We start from the raw sequence: 20,114 nt of genomic DNA, 5'->3' as shown, positions 1-20,114 counted from the left end.
CCAGCAGGTCGAAGGAGGTGATCCTGCCCCTCTGCTCTGCTCTTGTGAGACCTCACCTGGAGTATTGTGTGCAGTTTTGGTGTCCTCAACATAAAAAGGTCATGGAACTGTTGGAACAAGTCCAGAGAAGGGCCACGAGGATGATCAGGGGACTGGAGCACCTCCTGTATGAAGACAGGCTGAGGAAGTTGGGGCTGTTCAGCCTGGAGAAGAGAAGGCTGCGTGGAGACCTCATAGCAGCCTTCCAGTACCTGAAGGGGGACTTTAGGGATACTGGTGAGGGACTCTTCTTTAGAAACTGTAGTGACAGGACAAGGGGTAATGGGTTCAAACTTAAACAGGTGAAGTTCAGGTTAGATATAAGGAGGAAATTCTTTCCTGTTAGGGTGGTGAGGCACTGGAATGGGTTGCCCAGGGAGGTTGTGAATGCTCCAACCTTGGCAGTGTTCAAGGCCAGGTTGGACGAGGCCTTGGGTGATATGATTTAGCCCCCCCACAGCAGGGTTGTTGGAACTAGATGATCTTAAGGTCCTTTCCAACCCTAACGATTCTATGATTCTATGATTCTATCATTTCACTATCAGAGTTTTTTAAAACCTATTACTATTACTTGAGTTATTTTTATGAGGTAGTATGAACCCCCATTCAATGTCATTGTTTTTCATTTGAATTGTTTCTTTTCTTTGTCCATAACAACATGAGATCACCACAGGCTGTGGCTATATGAATTTTGGTTTAGTATTGCAACATAGTGCTGAAAATCTGATCCTAACACTGCAAACAAGCCTGCACATGAACTTTAAGAAGACATCTCACTACTCTGTGTTTGGAGTTTTTAACTTTCAGTAACTATTGACATCTCTATAAAGCACTTAAGGACCTTGTAATGAAAACACAAATTAGATTTTAAATACTGTCATTACTCCACTAGTCTACTAGCCTGAAACCAATACTTTGATGCACTTGTAAACTTTAAGGTGGAGGTAAGATTTAGGGATATCAGGCAGAGCCCAATCTTAGTTTGTTGTTGAAGGTTGCCTTTACAAGACCCAACTGTGAAGTGATTCCTGTTCATTTATGCTTGGTAATCAAATAAAGTTGGATCTGGCCACCAACCCCCTGTCTTTCAAGTTCTTGGATAAAGTGGTGTGCCTTAGCCATGTTGATCTTAAGGTCCATGTAGTATTTCTGTACCTTAAATAAGTAAGTCTTGACCCATACTCATAAGCGTGTGAACCTAGATGTGAGAAATGGGTGTCCCAGAGCACATAGCAAGATGATGCCTACCAACTGGCAGAACGCAAGGGAAAGAGCTCTCAGTCAAAAAGACTAAATTCAACTTACACGCAAACTTCATGTGGATACAATGGCTTTTGTATACAGGCAATGAAATAAAGAGTACTTGATTGAAGTACAAAAGAGCTGGGAAGCCCCATGAGGTCTTTTTAATGAAGATATTTTTGTGCAGATGCAGTACGTAGGGTATGACTGTCTCATGCTTTGGTGATTCTACAGTCAGTCACGCATGGGAATAGGAACAAACTTTTTCTTACTTTTCTAATGCTTATGGCTGTTGATATATGGAAAGTTCGATTACCTAACTATTATCTGAATCACTGTCTTATTCAAAACAGGACTTTGTTCAATAGTAGGTCAAGAAGGGTGTGTGTTGCTCCTCAGTCACATTCCTCATTCAAAGCTTCTCATTCATACTGTTTAACAGAGGATTCCATTGTTAACTGCTTGCTTCTGAAACTTGCCATATGACAACTGTCAAAGCTCAGATTCTTATTTTATAACATTGATCATAAAGTTTCATTTGAATATAAAAATAATGTATTGAATGTGTTTGTGGGTATGACTATCTGCCTAAATATATATTTGAGGTCTTTTCTGGTTTGCTCTGAGGCTCTGCCTCAAGCCTTTCCCAATCCCTATAGCTTTTCGTTAAAAATTAAAGAATATATATCATTTTCCTCACATGCAGTAGTTTTGCACTAGACTCCATGAGCAGAACAGTAAACAAAATAAATTGCAAAGGTTTCCAAAACAACCAGGCACAGAGAAAATAAAATAAATCAAACAAGCAGCATTTCCGTGATGAAATCTGCTTTACAAGCCTAACCTGGAGACCAGGGGAATCAGTCAAACAACAGTAAACATCAACCTGTGGTTAGAAATATTCTTTGAAAAAGCAACTCCTTTTCCTTTGCCCTTCTTGCTTCCAGCTTCCCCATCACAGGCTCCCTGGCAGTGGGATTTGGGGATAATCGCCTGGAATACCTGAGGCGTAGAAGCCAACAGGATTAAAGCACCTCGTGCTCCTCAGCACAGTCATGTGATGAACTGCTGATCCCAGCAGAAGGCATTGTTTCCCAGGGAAGTTCTCACTTCATTTGCCTATAAGTTGTTCTTGCCCTGCTGAGATTTTACCTAAGCATAAGGAAATGTTGTTTTTAGTAAATGATGTTTTTAGTAAAAAAAGAATAAAACCAGCAGAACCACTCTCACTATTAACAGTGCTACTGAAGAAAATCATGGATAGTTCACATTCAATCTGTTCAGCAGTAAAACAACTACTGTCTTTTTGCTTCAAGGGGCAGCTTCAAAGAATATGTAACTTCTAACACTACCTGTGCAGCTCAATTAGCTCTCATCAAGCTAATGTATAAGAAGAAAATGCTGGGTGGTCTGGAGGCTGCCCAGTAACATATTCAGTACAAAACACAGATAGGATGCTTGCAGACTGCTCAGTGGGACTAAAACAGGAGTCAAGGTTTGCCTTCCAGGTACAGAGACAGTTGCCTAAAGTGCTTTCTGCAAACACATTGGAAGTTTGTCTGTATTTCCCACAGAACTGCAGAGAAGTTCTGGGGGCAGATTTTGGTGGGTCATTACCTGCCAAATTGCTATGACTTCTAGGGAAACAAAAAGTTGGATTTTTCCTCCTGAAAAGTTCATTACTTTCCTTGTGAAGTTACTTTGCCATATGCCAGCTTCCACTGAAATACAAAAATGCCAAGCCAACCCATTTATTCTGCTTCTGCCCTATGTTCACACTTAATCTGACCACATTTTATGATCACTTCCTCTTAAAAAAACAGAAAGTTTACCCCCAAATTGTTTATTTTCTCAGTTTCAAGTTCACTGTGCTTATTTAACTGATCGGATCTTTCAGGGTCTTTTCTTAAACCACCACTTACTCTACAGCATATGATCAAACAAGGAATGTGAAGAGCTGACAACTATTTCTGTGTCCAAAGTTTAATTTTACTTCCTCTCCAATTGTCAGAGGAAAGCAATCATGTGCTAGGCAGGAGATGAAAGTTTATAATAAGTGCCTGTATTTCAGAACTCATAAGGGGTGGGGAAAAAAGTCACTTGGCTTTCACCCAGAACATGTGATAATCAGATTAACCCCAAAGTGTATTTTGTGTGTACATTCATCGAGGGTAGGTATGGGGAAGGACATTGGGGGGTGCACTGTCGAAGTAATCAGCAGTGAAGCATTCCTGGTAGAGGGGAGGAATTTCTTTCACACCCAGGACTTTGGAGGGGTCAGAGAGAGCACTCCATGCACTGAAGCATAACACCGATGCTCTCCCACTGCTCTGTGAGGATGCCGCTGTTTGCCATGGGATTTCTGCTAGTCATCCTTCAGCCATGCAGTGGGCAGTTCCCCAGAGCCTGTGCAAACACAGAGAGCTTGCTGAGGAAGGAGTGCTGTCCCCCCTGGGATGGAGATGGGTCCCCTTGTGGGGAGCTTTCCAGCAGAGGGTTCTGCCAGAACATCCTTCTCTCGCAGGCTCCACTGGGACCGCAGTTCCCTTTCTCAGGAGTGGATGACAGAGAGGACTGGCCCTCTGTATTTTACAACAGGACATGTAAATGCGAAGGCAACTTCATGGGATTCAACTGTGGGGAGTGCAAGTTTGGTTTCTCAGGACTCAACTGCACTGAAAGGCGACTGAGAACAAGAAGAAACATCTTCCAGCTCACCACCAGTGAGAAGGACAGGTTTCTTGCCTACCTTAACTTGGCAAAGAACACCCCTAGCCAGGACTATGTTATTGCCACTGGTACATATATTCAAATGAACAATGGCTCCAACCCCATGTTCAGAAACATCAACGTGTATGATCTCTTTGTGTGGATGCATTATTATGCATCTCGAGACACACTCTTAGGTGGGTCTAATGTGTGGCGAGACATTGATTTTGCCCATGAAGCCCCTGGCTTTCTGCCTTGGCATCGTGTCTTCCTGCTGTTGTGGGAACGTGAGATACAGAAGATAACAGGTGATGAGAACTTCACCATCCCCTACTGGGACTGGAGAGATGCAGAGGACTGTGTGGTATGCACTGATGAATACATGGGTGGCAGACATCCCACCAACCCTAATTTACTCAGCCCAGCATCATTTTTCTCCTCGTGGCAGGTAAGGACAGGCAAAGGGGAAGGGGAAGGGGAAGGGAATTATCCTACCTGATGTGAGGCCCGTAAGCAATGTGTACAAGCTGGGAGCTTACAGAATCACAGAATCAATTGTTAGTGTTGGAAGAGACTTTAGAGATCATCTAGTCCAATGACCCTACAGCCTAGAACATGTCCAGGTGGGTTTTGAATGTCTCCAGAGGGAGAGACTCCACAACCCTCTTGAGCTTAGCCATGCTGCCTTTCCTTAGACATTCCTGGAGAGAAAATAAGCACTACCACAGAGAGAATATTGGTTTGTATGTGAACTTAATCTTCATTTAGAGCTGTTAATTTGTTTCTTTGTCTATTCTCTCCAGGACTGTAGGATTTAGGCTGCTTAATAAGGAACCTGAAGTTAAAGTGGAAGGAGGAAAGTAAAGCCTTTGAGTCCAAACGTGGACTTCAGCAGGCTAAACAGGCTTGGGGCTGCTGTGGCAGTCAGGTGAGAAAAAGCAGGATTTATGTACATAAATTGCTAGGATACAGCCATTGTAAGCTGATCGGTGACTGAATGATGGAGATAAAAGCAAGAAAGTTTTCAGGCACTCTGCTCTTTTCACAGTGCTTTCCTCCATCCAAGAGTTAAAAGCTATCAATTCAAGATAATCTGCTTTCAATTTAAAACAAATAAACAAAGGAATAAAACAAATCTTTAGCACACAGAAGATGCATCTGTGTAATTCACATCAGTAGTTCAAATGAAATTCAAGAAATAATCTCTGCTGTTAAAAAGGAGCTAAAAAGTAAATTCAATAGCTATTCCTGCCACATAAAAGCACTGGAAATTAGCCTGTATACCAAGGTAAATTTACATATTTACGTAGGTGATATGGTCTTAAATAGCTGAACTGTACTGTGTTGTTCTAAAACTGAGAGATTTTAGACTTTTTGTCTTTTGATTGTTATTGCCACATTGCCTAAAATACAGTGACAGAGGTCTATTGGATTCTACAGACACACTTCATCATGACAATAGCAACAGTCACTTCTGGCGCAGAAGTCTGTGATTATGTTGGTATATATCTATCTTTGTTCTACTTATTTATGTAGCAGCAGCCCAAATGAAGGCTGGGCAGTTTTAGTGATTTAACAGAAAGTGAGAGAGATACAGGCTCCAGTAGCTTTGTGATATTCTAGCATTACAAAAATGCAACTAACTGGGCTTACTGGGCTAGACGTGTTGTATTTAGTGATGATTTGTGCCTTCTGAATAATACAGGCTGTGTATATACCTGCAAATTCAAGCACATGCATACTGTAACAGGGCTATTTTAGGACATTCTCTGGCACACATTTTTCAGGTATTGATTAGTTTTCCCCCAAACAGGTTCTTTTCAGGGACTGTTCCCAGGAGAATGTTTGCATGCAGCCGCCCTCTTTAGGAGGCTAAGATGATTTTACTGGCATAGACATAGACTATTTCATGTCATTTTGCCTCAGTACCCAGGAAATTTCCTGACCACATTGAATTTACCAGTGTAGACATGGCTATAAAATAACTATAGTTACAAACATGTATTTTCATCCAATTGTGAGACGTTGCTGTTTTCTAACAACGTGAACCTGGATGGACTTTACTGACTTAATTAGATTACATTACCAGAATGAAGTGGATTTGATGGTTTTTTGCACTGAGCTGAGCAAAGAGTTATGTGAAAATGATACAGGTGTCAAGAGGAACTATCAGTACAGGTATTGGAGGAGATAACCAAGATAGAAGGAAGCAAGTAGCACAAAGGAATCAGCAAGTTACTAGCAGATTTTCTAAATGAACTGGGGAGGCCATATAGTTATGATAGTTATAGAGTTGTAGTTTTGTTTCTTTACTGTGAGGGTGGTGAGGCACTGGAATGGGTTTCCCAAGGAAGCTGTGAATGCTCCATCCCTGGCAGTGTTCAAGGCCAGGTTGGACAGAGCCTTGGGTAAGATGGTTTAGTGTGAGGTGACCCTGCCCATGGCAGGGGGTTTGGAACTGGATGATCTTAAGGTCCTTTCCAACCCTAACTATTCTATGATTCTATGTTTAGTTCATTTTTATCAAGGGTGTTATAAATCATATCCAGATTTTTAGAATTTTTCCATCGTGGTAATAAGCACACAGAAAATTTGCAAGTAGCAATGTACATATTTAAGAAACAGTCAGGTTTATAACTTCTCATATAAGGTCAGTTCCCACAGACATATTCAGAAAATAAAGACAATTTTTTATTAGAAAGTTGCTTTAGAAGGTATTTTTTTTTATATAACTTGAAAAGCTAGAACAAAAAAAAACCATACTGTGTTTAAAATACATTGTCAGTGTATGTATAAAAGCTCTAAGTTCTTTGCTCAAGTTTTCCAAGTTATATCTGATAATGGGTGCTTACCACTTCTATTTTTCAGCCATTTCTGTGTATGTTACACTTAAAAAACAAATACAAAATTGGACTACAATAAATTTATCCTCAAAGGTTATTATTCTCTTTTGACATCTTCTATCTATGTATAACTGCTGCCTTATCTAGGGAAAGAATGAAAGAGATTGAACAGATCTGAGTTTTCAGTCGGTGAGTTTGGGGTGAAGATACAACACAAACTGATGCTTCTTTATTAGCCTTGAATACAAATTCAAACAATTGCTTATGATGGAATAACAGTCAATACAGCTCCTTCAAGTAGCACTAAGTAAGAAATCAGAATCTCACTTCAGAAATTCAAAAGGGAACAAAAATAGCCTAAGCTTGAACCGGAAAACAGCCACAGATCTGCTGCAGAATACACTGATTATCCAAGCTGTGTAGCTAAACAGAAAGAGAGAAGAAAAGAGGAGGATCCAGAAATGTGAAGGAATTTAGGCTTTCAATAAGCACTCAAAATGAAAAGAGGGCACGAGAAACCTTTTAAACAGCTCATCTGTAATATGGTGTTCCTTTTAGAATTTCAAGTCTCTTCCCATAACAAAACAATGCCTGCTATGTTAGGCAGTAGTTATAGATTTCTTTAAAAGAAAAGGTAAAGTGCTTATTTGCGGAACAGCATCTCTTTTTTAATCCCTAAAGAAAGGAGAAAATACTTTATTCCATTGAGAAGTTGCCATGGCAACATGGATACCCATGAATACATGCTGAAATTTTTGCTTTTGCCTTACTTTTCCTTCCACATGCTGCTGTTACCATTTAGCTGAGTGAATTATCCATCCATATTTTTCTCATGTTTATCATCTAAGTGACAATTCTGATTCCTGCCTTAGATTTTACCAGCAAGACTATCAGGAATCTTTAGTGTTTCAATTTGTTTGCTTGGCTTGTGTTTTAGGGTAGGTGGGAAGGATTTTCTCGTGTTTTCAGTTACTTGCTTGTGATGATTCAAGTGTTGAATTAGGAATTAGGACTGCATGACACCTACTACTGCTTTACCAGTTTATGCAATTCTATGTTTACTTAACAGAAATCTATATGGGAAATGGAGATCTTCCATGACATTTGAGAGGTTATTTGTCTTGGTGCCCATTTCTATAATTATTCTAGATAATGGGTGTGCTAAAAAAAAAAAAAAACAACAAAAAGCAAACAATAATAATTACGCTTCATTTAAATAGTAGTAGGTGAAATTCTGCTCTCCTCTGCTCCAGAACTAATATGGAGAAACAACTGAAGCAGTGGAGTTACAAATGTATAAAAAGCTTTCTGCAAATAAAATCAGAATCTTTTTACTGGTAGTTACATTAGAGCTTAGGGATCCCCTCAGTGTGCTAGAGAGATGATAAAGAAAATAAAGCAGGAGAATGGAACTGCTGGTTTAGTTCTTATGGCAAGCAGGCTATAGCTCCAACTTTAGCCCCCAGTATTTTTGTCTCTCCTAAAAGATATGATATGAAGTAATTGCATAAGGTGGAGAGCTGTCTGCTGTCAGATGTGCTGGTGTAAGCCTGGAGCCAATTCTTTGATGCAAGCACCAAGAATTTCCTTTGGAATGTCATTCTGTATCACCCTGTAGAACCACTTACACAAATGTAAAGCTACTACAAAAAGGAAACAAGTTGCACAAAGAGAAAATGGTTGTAGTGTTCCTAGACTAATAATGACAGTATTTTAGATCCACTACCTGAAGATAAGATTTTATAAGAAATATGAAATTCAGCTATTCAGAGACAGCAATTTAATTCTAAGCAGTTTATCAGGGGGCTATATTACTAGCTGAATAGTCTGAAGGAATCATTTGAGGCACTATTTCATGCCCCCCTTTAAAAACTTCAGGATATTTTCAAAAATACAAACACCAGAACCCAACACTGCTTGATTCTTAAATCAGCCAAAGTCTTACATCCATCTGCTTGTGGACACCCAAATATCTCATGAACTCCATGTCTTTATTTCTTATTGCAACTCATTAGGGTTTTTTTTGCCAGCTATAGGCTGGTGAACTAAAAACAACAACCCAAATGGAGCAAGCAGCTATAAAGGAAGACTTTATCGATCATAGATAGGATCAAGGCTCATAGAATACCAGGTTGGAAGAGACCTCAAGGATCATCTGGTCCAACCTTTCTTTACAAAAGCACAGTCTAGCCAACATAGCTCAGCACCCTGTCCAGCTGAATCTCTATCAATATTGATCTAATAATATGCTTACATGGGTTATAAAATTGAAGTGTTTCCTGCTGCAAAGAGGTAACTCTCTATATGCCACACCACTGCCTGAGGGAACCAGGATCTGTGCACAGCAGCCGCAGCCGCTCGGGTATCCTCAGCCTCTTTATGTCACTGTAATCTCAGAGTAATTCCCATTCTTCTATGGGATCACGTGTGTGTGACAGCAGAGTTTGGACTGCGGTTGGCTGTTTTCTAGTATATAACCACGCTTGCTGAGGAGTCATGTAGTGTAAAAAATAAGCATCTTCAGAGGTGCATAAATTAATAGCTAAGGAATGTAAAAAAAATTGGTTTGTTAATAAATCGCCAGAAAAAGCAGCTTACCGTCTCTCTGTAGAGAGATATGTCCTAGTGAATTTGCAGTAGATGTGGAGACAGCAGCACCAACAGTATAGCTTGGAGACAGAGAGAAAGCAGGGAATCATGCTCTGCCAAACCAGAAAGTGTTAATGAATATTTCAGCACCGATTGATAGCAGATCTTCCTACCCCACCCCAGAACTATTTTGAGGTGCCGAATGGGGTAAAATTACCTCCCAGTTCTGGGTTGCTTCTGAGCAAAAAGGTGAAATTCAGCCAGCTTTTACTGAAGGCTGAGAAAATACCTTGAAGGTTCTGGGTTTGTTTCAGTACTGTCACTTTGTGTTTGTCTCATCTCCTTTTAGCTTGAGTTTCACAGCTCTTCCAGTTAATGCACATGTCGTGAGGGTCAGAAAGATAATTAATGGCCTTATCGTTGCACAAAGAGGTTTCTTAGAATTTCTCGAAATCTTTGCTTTCCAAATTTTCTTTTTATTCAGTTTCACCTTTCCATTCCTGTTAATATTCAGGAGTATATGAAGAACCAGATACATATATACACAGTGTCTTAATAAATTTTTGATCTGCTGTAGACACAGCACCTTTAAAGTTCTGCCTATAAAAGCAAGCTCCCAACAGTTTGTTCTGCTGCTGGTTATTTGGGAATTTCATTGCATTTTCCCTGTTTGGTGAGCAAATGGCTTCTGGATGCCAGTTAACTAGGATTAGATTATGCCAGACCCTAATGCAGCCAAAAAAGTAAAATTTAAACCTCTTTACAATTGCCAAATATTTTAAATCCAGTGTGAGGGCTGCATTTTAATGCTGTTCCCAAGCAAGGGTGTGAGAATAACAGGAGAAAGACAGAGAAAGGCAATGAATCAGAACAAAATCTCTTTTGGCCAAAAATGGGACCCGAGGCTCCAGTTGAGAAGTCTGGACTTCACATAGGACAAACGGAGACATGGGAATGTGTCACATCACATCCCCGTGACTGGGAAGGGAGCCACAGAAAGCAAGCCATGTGGTTGCTCTGGCTGTAGTCTGAAGTGGTTCTTTTAGGCTATTTTAACCTGGAGCATAACACTGTGAAACATGATGATACACTTTCTGGGTGGGGGGAGACTCACACTCAGTGGGCTCAGCAGAGTAAGGGACCAGCTCGAAAGGATGCATAGGTGTGAATTAACCCTTTGAATGGCAGTACTTCTCCAGCAAAATGAGGAACTTCAGCTTGCTTTGTAAGTGAGCAGCTGTTTCAATACCATAGAAAATCACCTTTTTCTGAGTGTTCAGGTGTGTTACCTCTCCTGGATGTCCCTGTGAGCAGCTCCAACAAGTACAAAGAAACCACAAAGAATGTCCCACCAAACCCCCCAAAGCTTTGAATTCAAAAATAGCAGGCACAGAACTGAACATTGCTGAAGACCCCTGAAATGCAATTCACTTTATATAGGCACAGGGCCTGCTCTGTCTTTTCGAAAGAAGAAAGGGTTTCCCAGTCGCAAAAAGGTGCGAGACAGCCGCAGCGCTTCTGAACATTTACAGTCTGTTTTCTAAGAAACAATACCAAGAGCTGTGCTAAAGATGTCAACTGCAGTGCACGGAGGGATGTTTTGGGCTGAGTGCTGCAAGGCCCAGGAAAGATGCTGCGTATTCTGGAGTGCCATCTACTGGCATTTACTCTGCTAACTACTTACATAAGCATTTCCTCGGAGTATCTTCCCAGCGATTTCCCTGGAGCTGATGGATATATGCATGAAGGAGAGCAGGCGCTCGGTGCAGTTTGAATAGGAAGCCTTGTCCGGGGTGAGCTCAGAAATTTGCTTAGGACTGTTCCAAAAGTGAACAGAAAATCATGTTCTTAGTAGAAAGTACTGCTGCTGAATGGAACAAATGTGACCCCTTTTGTGTGTGCTTTATGCAGTTGCATCCAGAAAGAACAATTTGACTGACCCGTGTTCTGTTATCACTTACACATCACATGACTGATAAACCAGCAAATCATACTTTCAGGGTAGACCCATAATTTATATTACCTAAGTTGCACCTTTCTGGAAAAGCATCCAGGTTAATTTCATGTCCAGACCTTAATTTTTAGCTCAGAAAAAAAGTCACAGACTAATATTTTCATTCCTGGCCCATATGTTGGCTTTTCTTGACCATGACTTAGTTACCAAATACCTTATAGCATCTGGCTTCTAATTGGGATGAATTTGGTTAGTCAGACAGTTAATGAGGGATACACTAAGAAGTAAATGTAAAAGAAAAATTAGCACTTTAATAATTTATAAGCCTCATAACATTAGCAGTTGCATTAAATCCCACTGAAATTGATAAATAGAACAAAGGGAAGGTGTAAATAGAACAAAGGGAAGGTGTTCGTCTAATTATATTTGAGCTCATGCTTAAAGATTCCCTCTCTGAATATCTGAAAAGCTGGTCTTGAAGGAAGAATCTGATTGCTCTTTAAAGACACAGTGGGAGTATATTCCCATGGCAGTGGAGAGAGGATGAAAAGATAGGAGATGGCAAGGCAGATATGGACCTGAATAAAGTCCATAGAAAACAGAATTAAACAGAAAATCCACATGTATGTATTTTCTGAGCCAAATGACAACTGGGAAATGGGTTGAGTTTCACCAGCCAAAACACACTTGCTTTCTTCACAAGTGCATTTCTATGGACATAGGGCTGTGCATTTTTATAAACAAAGAAATTACTGGATTACCTCTTGAATCATCCCCTATTTTCCTTCTAACAGGAATAAACTCTCAGTAACACAAAGCAATCATAAAATCAGCACTGTAGCTATGCTTTGTGTTTATAACAGTAGGTCTCTCCCTTCACTCCTTCTCCCTTCTTGGGGGGGATTCTTGGAAGAGACTTCTTAGAAGCACTGACCTCAGTCCCTCTTATAGGCACAATCCTGACCCACTTGGTGAGCTTCTGGGAGCTATGTGAACATGAAACTCTCTGCTGGACAACTTCCTACAGCCTCCAAGGGCACCTTGGTTGTTTTAACAGACTACTAAGGCAGATTTCAGCTAATAGAGCAGTCTCCAAGGATGTATTTCTCTGATAAGCTTCCTTATCTCCTTAAAAAATCCCCAAAATGACAAGAATGATTTATTCAGGAGATTCATATTCATAGGAAATTTATCATATAAGAACTCTAGATTCATAAGAAATCTAGGTTATATCAAGAGCTTCGTCAGACACTTTCTGACGTGGTCAAATCGTTTAGAAAAGGATTCATCTCAAATAGTTCCACTCGTTTGATTTAGTCAGGCAACAAAGCAACTTGCCTTTGGCTTTGTCTTTAGTCACTTCAGAGGCACATCCATACCTCTAGGGTATGATTCATCCCATCCTAATGCAGAAACAGAGCATTAAGTGGAACACTCTTAATTTTGCTTCCCTTGCTAACTGCAGTCCAGAGACTGGTTCTGCATTGTTTTTTTCATACATTTTATTTCATTGACTTAGTCAGTGGAGAGGGTTAGGCACCCTTAGAGGTAAGTACATCCCATCTACCTGACATCTGGCTTAGGAGGGCTGAATCACACTCAGGAGATGCCTTTCCCCTGACTGCAGAGGTTATCTTAAAGTGTTGCTTCAGTTTGGCAATTTGTACTGGTGAAGTGAATCTCCTACTCACTTCCTGCACTAAAAAAGAATCTCATGTTCTTCCATCCCATTCTAGCAGAGATGATTGCTTTCACTCACCTTCTCATTCACTGTTTCCATGAAATAGAAATACACCTCTGGGATGAAAGAATTCTGGAGGTTTCAGTGTTACGTGTTTTCTCCTCCATGATGTCTCACTCAGTAATGAACGTCTTCTTTCTCCACAAAAAATTCTCATTAACTATGTTGATTATCTGATAATCACAGAGTCCTGTATTTTGAAGGAATCTCTGGTGATTTGGAGTTTTATTTGTTTGGGTGGGGTTTTCAGTAAAAAAAACCAAAACAACAGATAGCAGAACACTGTTGTTCTGTTTCGTTCTCCTAGATCCATCAGCTGTTCTGCTATACACACCCACCAAATTCTTTAGTCTGATCTTCTGCTTGTGTCATTATATTTTCCTCCATATTCCATACTGACACCATGTCAAGGAAGTTCCTGAATATAAAGTAGAAATGCAAGTTAGCACTTGTACTAATTCCCTGTATTTTTATTGTACTAGAATATGACAAAAAAATCCTCCTCCTCATTCTGATCACTTCTCTGGCCAAGAAAGACATGCAGCGAGAGCTACTATAAAAGATCATGATCATCAAAGACACATTCTTAGATAATAAATACATTATTGTGGCATAAAAAATATTGAGCAGCAACTTTGTGACACTTACAGACTGTGTGGGTAGTTTTAACTCATGGCAAAAGTGAAGGAGCTTGACTCAGCCAAAACTAGCTGACTGTCATTTGAGGTTACATTGAACTTCATTTCTGTTCCAGGAGTCTCAAATTGGACTAGCAGCTTCTACAGATCATCTGACAAATAATGACTTGTTATGCGATTGTAACTGGACTTTGCCTGTGAACCCAGAGCATTTATATAAATTATGTTTGATTCTGACAGCATTTAATATCTGTATTCAGATACTGAGGTGCTTTTCCAATACCCACCACTATGATATCTCAATTGCTGATACATGCTCATCCTTGTAACATTCCTCAGAAGTAGAGCAGCATCTTTTCACATTTTGTACATACAGCATCATCAAGACAGAGTGAAACTAAGTGCTCATTTAGTCTGACAAAACACAGATATTTTCAGAATGAAAGGGGTTTGGTTTTGGAGCTATTTTCATATTCAAAGCCAACAATTCCCCCTCTTACTGTGTGGGGAGCAAAAATCTGTGATTTTGGCTTTGTTCAGGATGCTTTGGCTGAAGCCAAAATCCTCCATTTCGCAACCGCAGCAGCATATTTAACTCCACTCCTGTCCTGCTTGCCTACTATTTGTAGGCAACACTGAATTGAGCCTCAGCGTGTTTTCAAGGGTATAAATGAGAACTGATGTCTTAGTATACATGGGTAGTTTCAGATACAGATTAGTGTATTCTTTTAAGATGTGCCCTGTACTAGAAGGATGTCTTCTTTGAAATAACCCAGCTTATATGAAAATCATACACAGAAAAATTTAAAATTAACATATAATCTTTCTTGCAACAAACTTATTGCATTGCACGTTTTCTTCACTCCTTAAAAAAAATATTAACATCTTCTGTTTGCTTTTATTTTTTACAATTGCAACTCTGCTAATAGAAAGTGTTTTATACAGGTAATTTGTACTCGGTCTGAAGAGTACAACAGCCGTGAGGCTTTATGCAATGCCACAAGTGAGGGACCTATACTGCGAAATCCTGGGAACAATGATAAATCAAGGACCCCAAGGCTCCCATCCTCAGCTGAAGTTGAATTTTGCCTATCACTGACTCAGTATGAATCTGGACCCATGGATAAAATGGCCAATTACAGTTTCCGAAACACTTTGGAAGGTAACATGATTATTCTATTATGCCATTTCCATCTGTAAATTGAGTCTCTCTGGGGTTAGAGTCACTAAACTTGGCTGTGTGAGTTGATTCTATGAAACACTACTCAAAAAGAAATAAAATCTTATGTTTTCCTCTGGAGTAGCAACAGACACAAAGAACCATGTTAAAGGCATTTGATAAGAAAATAGAAAATAACATGTTAGGAGATATTGTTTCCTGATATTGTCTGCACCAAGCACAGCAAAGAAATATAAGACTGTATAAAAGGAGACCACCTAATAATCTACGTACACATAACAATGTCCATGTGCGTTACAGGTTTGCCCTGAAACCCACTGTGTTCCAGAGGTCAACAAGGCTGAAAAAGGGTGCTGCCAGTTAGCATGTTATGTCTGCATCCTTCAACTGTGAACTCCATAGCAGACTTCTCTCCAAATTCTAAGGATTAGGGATTAAGTTATACCTAAAAGAATGAGACTTGGTATTATTTCCAGAAGAATTTAGTTTTTTATCTTAATTATCTAACTATCCAACCTGGTTTGAATGTTCCTAATGTGCTAGTAAACAAGGGACATTAGCTAAGAGGAGTAATTATTCTTAATTATCTGTCTACCTAGTCTTTTTTGAATCTTGCTCATTTGCTAATGAATAAGGATAGCACATGATATGTATCAATCAATATTTCTACAGTATCATATATCAGTTGAATCAAATATTACCTACTCTTGATGTCCCAGAGATTTTTTTCTTGCAAGGAACTGAGCAAGGGCCAAAATAATGCATTATAGGAGCTCATGTGAGGGTAAGAAATCAAAACTTTTAATATGTTCAGTGTAACTCTTAAATGCAGTGTGGAATGCTGTAAAGATTTCTTAGGGTGAAAAAAAAATGAAGCAGTTTAAGCTCTAAAAGCAGTCAAAAATGTGGAATTTTTGTGCTGAGAATCCAGACATTAATTGACTCCAGCTCTGGACATAGCTGTGCTTTTTATCTTTGAAAACAGTAGCTACACAAATTATGGGAAAGAAAAAGGTGACATAACTGAGTAGAGATTTGTTTACATTTTTATCCTTAAAGTACGTAAATAGATGCAAAGCATGGAACAGGAGTAGAGAAACGAGAACTGAAATAAACAAGTCATAACATAATGAGAGTGCACCATCGTGCTGCTAGTGTTGTGAACAAAAGCAAATGCACAGTCTATGGAAGTTAAGCTGAGCCCCACAGGGGTTTGCTGAGAAGCAGAGTCAAAACGGACCACTCACTCACAAAGCCAAAAAGTCAGTATCATGACTGCTCATTAAAAGAGAGTAATTGAGTGGGTACTTGCATAAAAAGGGAAAAACCTGCTTTTTGTCAATGTCAAGTTTAAATTGGCAGCTAAATAGAGTCATAGATCAAATATACCCCTTTTGATAAAAATGGGTGCATTTTCTCATTGAAAATAACAGTAGCTGTGTTCCACAGAATAGCACAAAGATCAGAAAAGCACCTTCACTTCTCAAGGAGACTGGAAGAAGTGATTTTAACTCTAAAATCAGAGTCAGTGTTTTGTTCCATTAATCTGTCAAACATTTTCTTTATTGCTGTCTCTCTGTCACATTAATTTCATGGCTAGCAAGCACAGTCATGGCTGGTCTTTGTTAACATTATAGTGTCATCTGCCAATCACACTTGAAGAGGGTCATGCTTTAATCTGAATAATGGTAATATCACTGTATCTTACAAGAACTCTTCTGAATCAAATTTTTCCTCCAAATGAGTTCTTTTGTTCTGTGTAACAAGCCTTCAGAAGCTGAAGAGTGTTCATCTTTCTCCTAACTGAGGTTATGAAGCTCCAGCCCACCACTGAGGTCATTTGGAGCCCTCCAAATACCACACAAGGCATGTCATGTTTGTTGCTATTAGATTCTAATGTTTTTCTTGAGATTTAGATAGTTCTAATAGACTGGGGAAAAAAAAAAAAAAACAAATATGTTTTCATGGATATATGCAAGCCAGATACAATTCAGAGTCCATACAGCTTGGGTAGCTACAGAACCTTTATTTTGTTGGTCAAGATACTTCATTTCTTCTGGATGAATCCAGTTAACACAGGGCAGAGCATGTTTGCTTTATCAATCCATCAAGATAGGCCCTCCATGACACATACCATAGCCCTCTCAGAGAACATGTAGGACCCTTCCTATGTGATTCTAAATGGGAAGAAAAGAGCCTGAGAATCCCCTTTTCTCCTGGCAGTGGATGTGGACCTTTGTGAGTCCTGTAAATCATGACAAGGGAGCCTGGGAAGCTGCAGCTTAGTAGGGTAAGACTGAGACAATGAATGTCCCCTCCTTATTAGCTCTGTAGACTTGAAACCAGAACAACCTAACATTAGATGTCTGTTCTAGGGGAAAACCTGTTAATAAAGTGACCATGTTTACTCATAGTCCAACTCCCAGTGCAATTACCAGATCCTATATTGCTGTCTAAATTTTATAGCTTAGCTAAAAGAGACCTACATTGCTCAAGTGCTTATATGGAAAACCGTAAAAGGCAGCAGAGTGATATTATCTTTCTTTCCATAAGAATATTTCTTTCGAGCCAGAGATCACTAAAGCATAGCTGTGTCCACATCATCCCATAATCATAGAATCACAGAATAGTTAGGGTTGGAAAGGACCTTAAGATCATCAACCCATCCAACCCCCCTGCCATGGGCAGGGACACCTCACACTAAACCATCTCACACAAGGCTCTGTCCAACCTGGTCTTGAACATCGCCAGGGATGGAGCATTCACAACCTCCCTGGGCAACCCATTCCAGTGCCTCACCACCCTCACAGGAAAGAATTTCCTCCTTATGTCCAGTCTAAACTTCACCTGTTTAAGTTTTAACCCGTTACCCCTTGTCCTATCACTACAGTCCCTAATGAAGAGTTCCTCCCCAGCATCCCTATAGGCCCCCTTCACAAACTGGAAGGCTGCTATGAGGTCTCCACGCAGCCTTCTCTTCTCCAGGCTCAACAGCCCCAACTTTCTCAGCCTGTCTTCATACAGGAGGTACTCCAGACCCCTGATCATCCTCGTGGCCTCCTCTGGACTTGTTCCAACAGTTTCATGTCCTTTTTATGTTGAGGACACCAGAGCTGCACACAATACTCCAGGTGAGGTCTCAGGAGAGCAGAGTAGAGGGGCAGGATCACCTCCTTCGACCTGCTGGTCACGCTCCTTTTGATGAGTGTCTGAATGTGAGCCAGGTGTGGCTCAGTAAGTATTTCTCTACATTACTGTGGAGATGGAGCCTATTCAATCAGCACAACTTTTTGCAGATTTTTTTCTCTGAGGATATTTTATTTTTTAACCTGAATTATGTCAACACTCAACTGGACATCACAGGACCACAAACATTTCTGTCAACTAACTTATATAGCCAACACGATAGTGAACTGCAATATGAAGCCAAGAATACATGGTTAATGTTGACAAAGATGGTGGTAAGATTTTCAATAAGTATTACTGCCAAAAAACCCATATCGTGTTAGCTCCTTTCTTAAAAGTGGCTTGCTTATTATTTTTTATTGTACAGATGCCAAGCTTCAATTGCCAGCTTGCATTTATTGTTCCAGTGCCTACTTCTACATGACAGCATTCTTACAAACCTAACACTCTATATTTCCTAACATTTACTACTTTTCCTAAGCAAAAAACTTTTCAGTCCTTCTTTACTTGTTTACACAAGTTTGTGCCATCACACCTAAGGTCAAATTCTAGTAGCTTTTAGATCCAACATAAATCCAAAGTAAGTGTATTGACTGTACTGGAGCTACTCTAGTGACCAGAACCAACCTAGTGACTGTAATTGACTGGCTCCTGATTTACAGCAATGTGAGATTTACCCTTCAGTTTTAGTTCTGTAATGTTCTCACTTAAAAGAACCAGCCATATAGAAGAATACTTTCTAGGCAAAACTTAATGCTCTTCCATGCTTGAGTGTACTGGAACAAAGACAGCACCATTTTACCCTTCAGAGAGGTGGGTATAAACATTATTATGCAGGCTGAATCTCTGTTTGACTAACAGAAAATGTTGCACAGAGACAGAAATGTTGTCACTCAAAGAGTAACTACAACAGACAAACAGCAAAGGTCAGTATTTTTCAATAAGACAACACCCTACTGAGGCTGAGCACATGGGTTGTCCTTTCACTTTAGGACAGGCCAGTTTTTGTTTTAACTGTAAAACAACAGGTTAAAAGCAGTTTGCGTATTGCCACTTGAAGTGGGAAAAAACATTTTATGTAGGATTTGTTGAATCATAGCTCTAATTGGGGAACACTTTTGACCTCACTGGACACTTCATAGATACAAGATGAGAACCAAAAATCAGTTTGGTTTATCAACATCAGGTGAGATCCGAAATGGATTAGCTGACTGCAAATGAAATAGCTGGGTTTCTCCTTTGTGGACTTCAGTTTTGGTGTGACACCTCAAATGCTATCTCCTAAGAATAAGAGAAGGTGAAAACCTTAAAATTTCTTGTTATTTGTGAGCAAATTTCACATCTGAAATTATTTTATTCATGGAAGTTTCAAATGAAAATCAGTGCCTTCCAAGTTTGGCACAAAATAACAAAGAACATTTAAAAAGAAAAAAATTCTAAAACTCTGTATCACTTTCATTATTCATAATTAACTCATGACACATGGTATCAAGTCAAGCCATGTCATAGCATTCCACTGTCTGTCACAATTATGCATTGTTACTGCTGTTCTATCATGAAATAATGGAATAAAACATCAAACATTTCAAAATGTAATTTCATTTGAATAGGACATTTTCCTTTTTTTTTATTGAAATAAGATATTTTCATCTGGGAAAGTTTTCTCAGTATTTTCACTGTGATCCATATAGCTAATGAAAAATGGTTTCTCAAAATGACGTTTGCCAACAGAAAACTTCTAATTAAAAAAGTTATACCCTACAGCCAACATTCTCACCCAGCTCAAACATCAATCTCTGGGTAAACTTATGCTGCACATTGAGGAAGTGCTGTTAACTTGCAGAGCGCTATTAGTAGAAAACTAAAAAGTCTACTGTCCCCAGACCACAGTCTATTGTCCCCAGACCACAGTCTATTGTACCCAAAACAGTCATTTTGGCGGAAAAATCTAGATGGTGACATGGTCTAAATTAGACAATCACAAACTTTCATT

General features: G+C 39.6%; 1 protein-coding gene across 1 annotated transcript in view; it reads left to right on the top strand.

The window, feature by feature from the left end:
* Positions 1 to 3,519: 3,519 nt before the first annotated feature.
* TYR (tyrosinase) overlaps positions 3,520 to 20,114 on the top strand; it is a 50,292-nt gene continuing 33,697 nt past the window's right edge. The window contains exons 1-2 of the mRNA XM_061458192.1: positions 3,520 to 4,438; positions 14,701 to 14,917. Coding sequence (XP_061314176.1) covers positions 3,596 to 4,438; positions 14,701 to 14,917 — 1,060 coding nt within the window. The 5' untranslated portion in view covers positions 3,520 to 3,595. The remainder of the gene's footprint in view (positions 4,439 to 14,700; positions 14,918 to 20,114) is intronic.

The sequence above is a fragment of the Pezoporus flaviventris genome, unplaced genomic scaffold, assembly GCF_033815535.1.
Source record: "Pezoporus flaviventris isolate CSIRO_AGI_PZ_B2104156 unplaced genomic scaffold, CSIRO_AGI_Pfla_v1 ptg000025l, whole genome shotgun sequence".
In the NCBI taxonomy this organism is placed as follows: domain Eukaryota; kingdom Metazoa; phylum Chordata; class Aves; order Psittaciformes; family Psittacidae; genus Pezoporus; species Pezoporus flaviventris.
The sequence above is the reverse complement of the archived record's forward strand: the minus strand, read 5'-3'. Positions and strand labels throughout refer to the sequence as shown.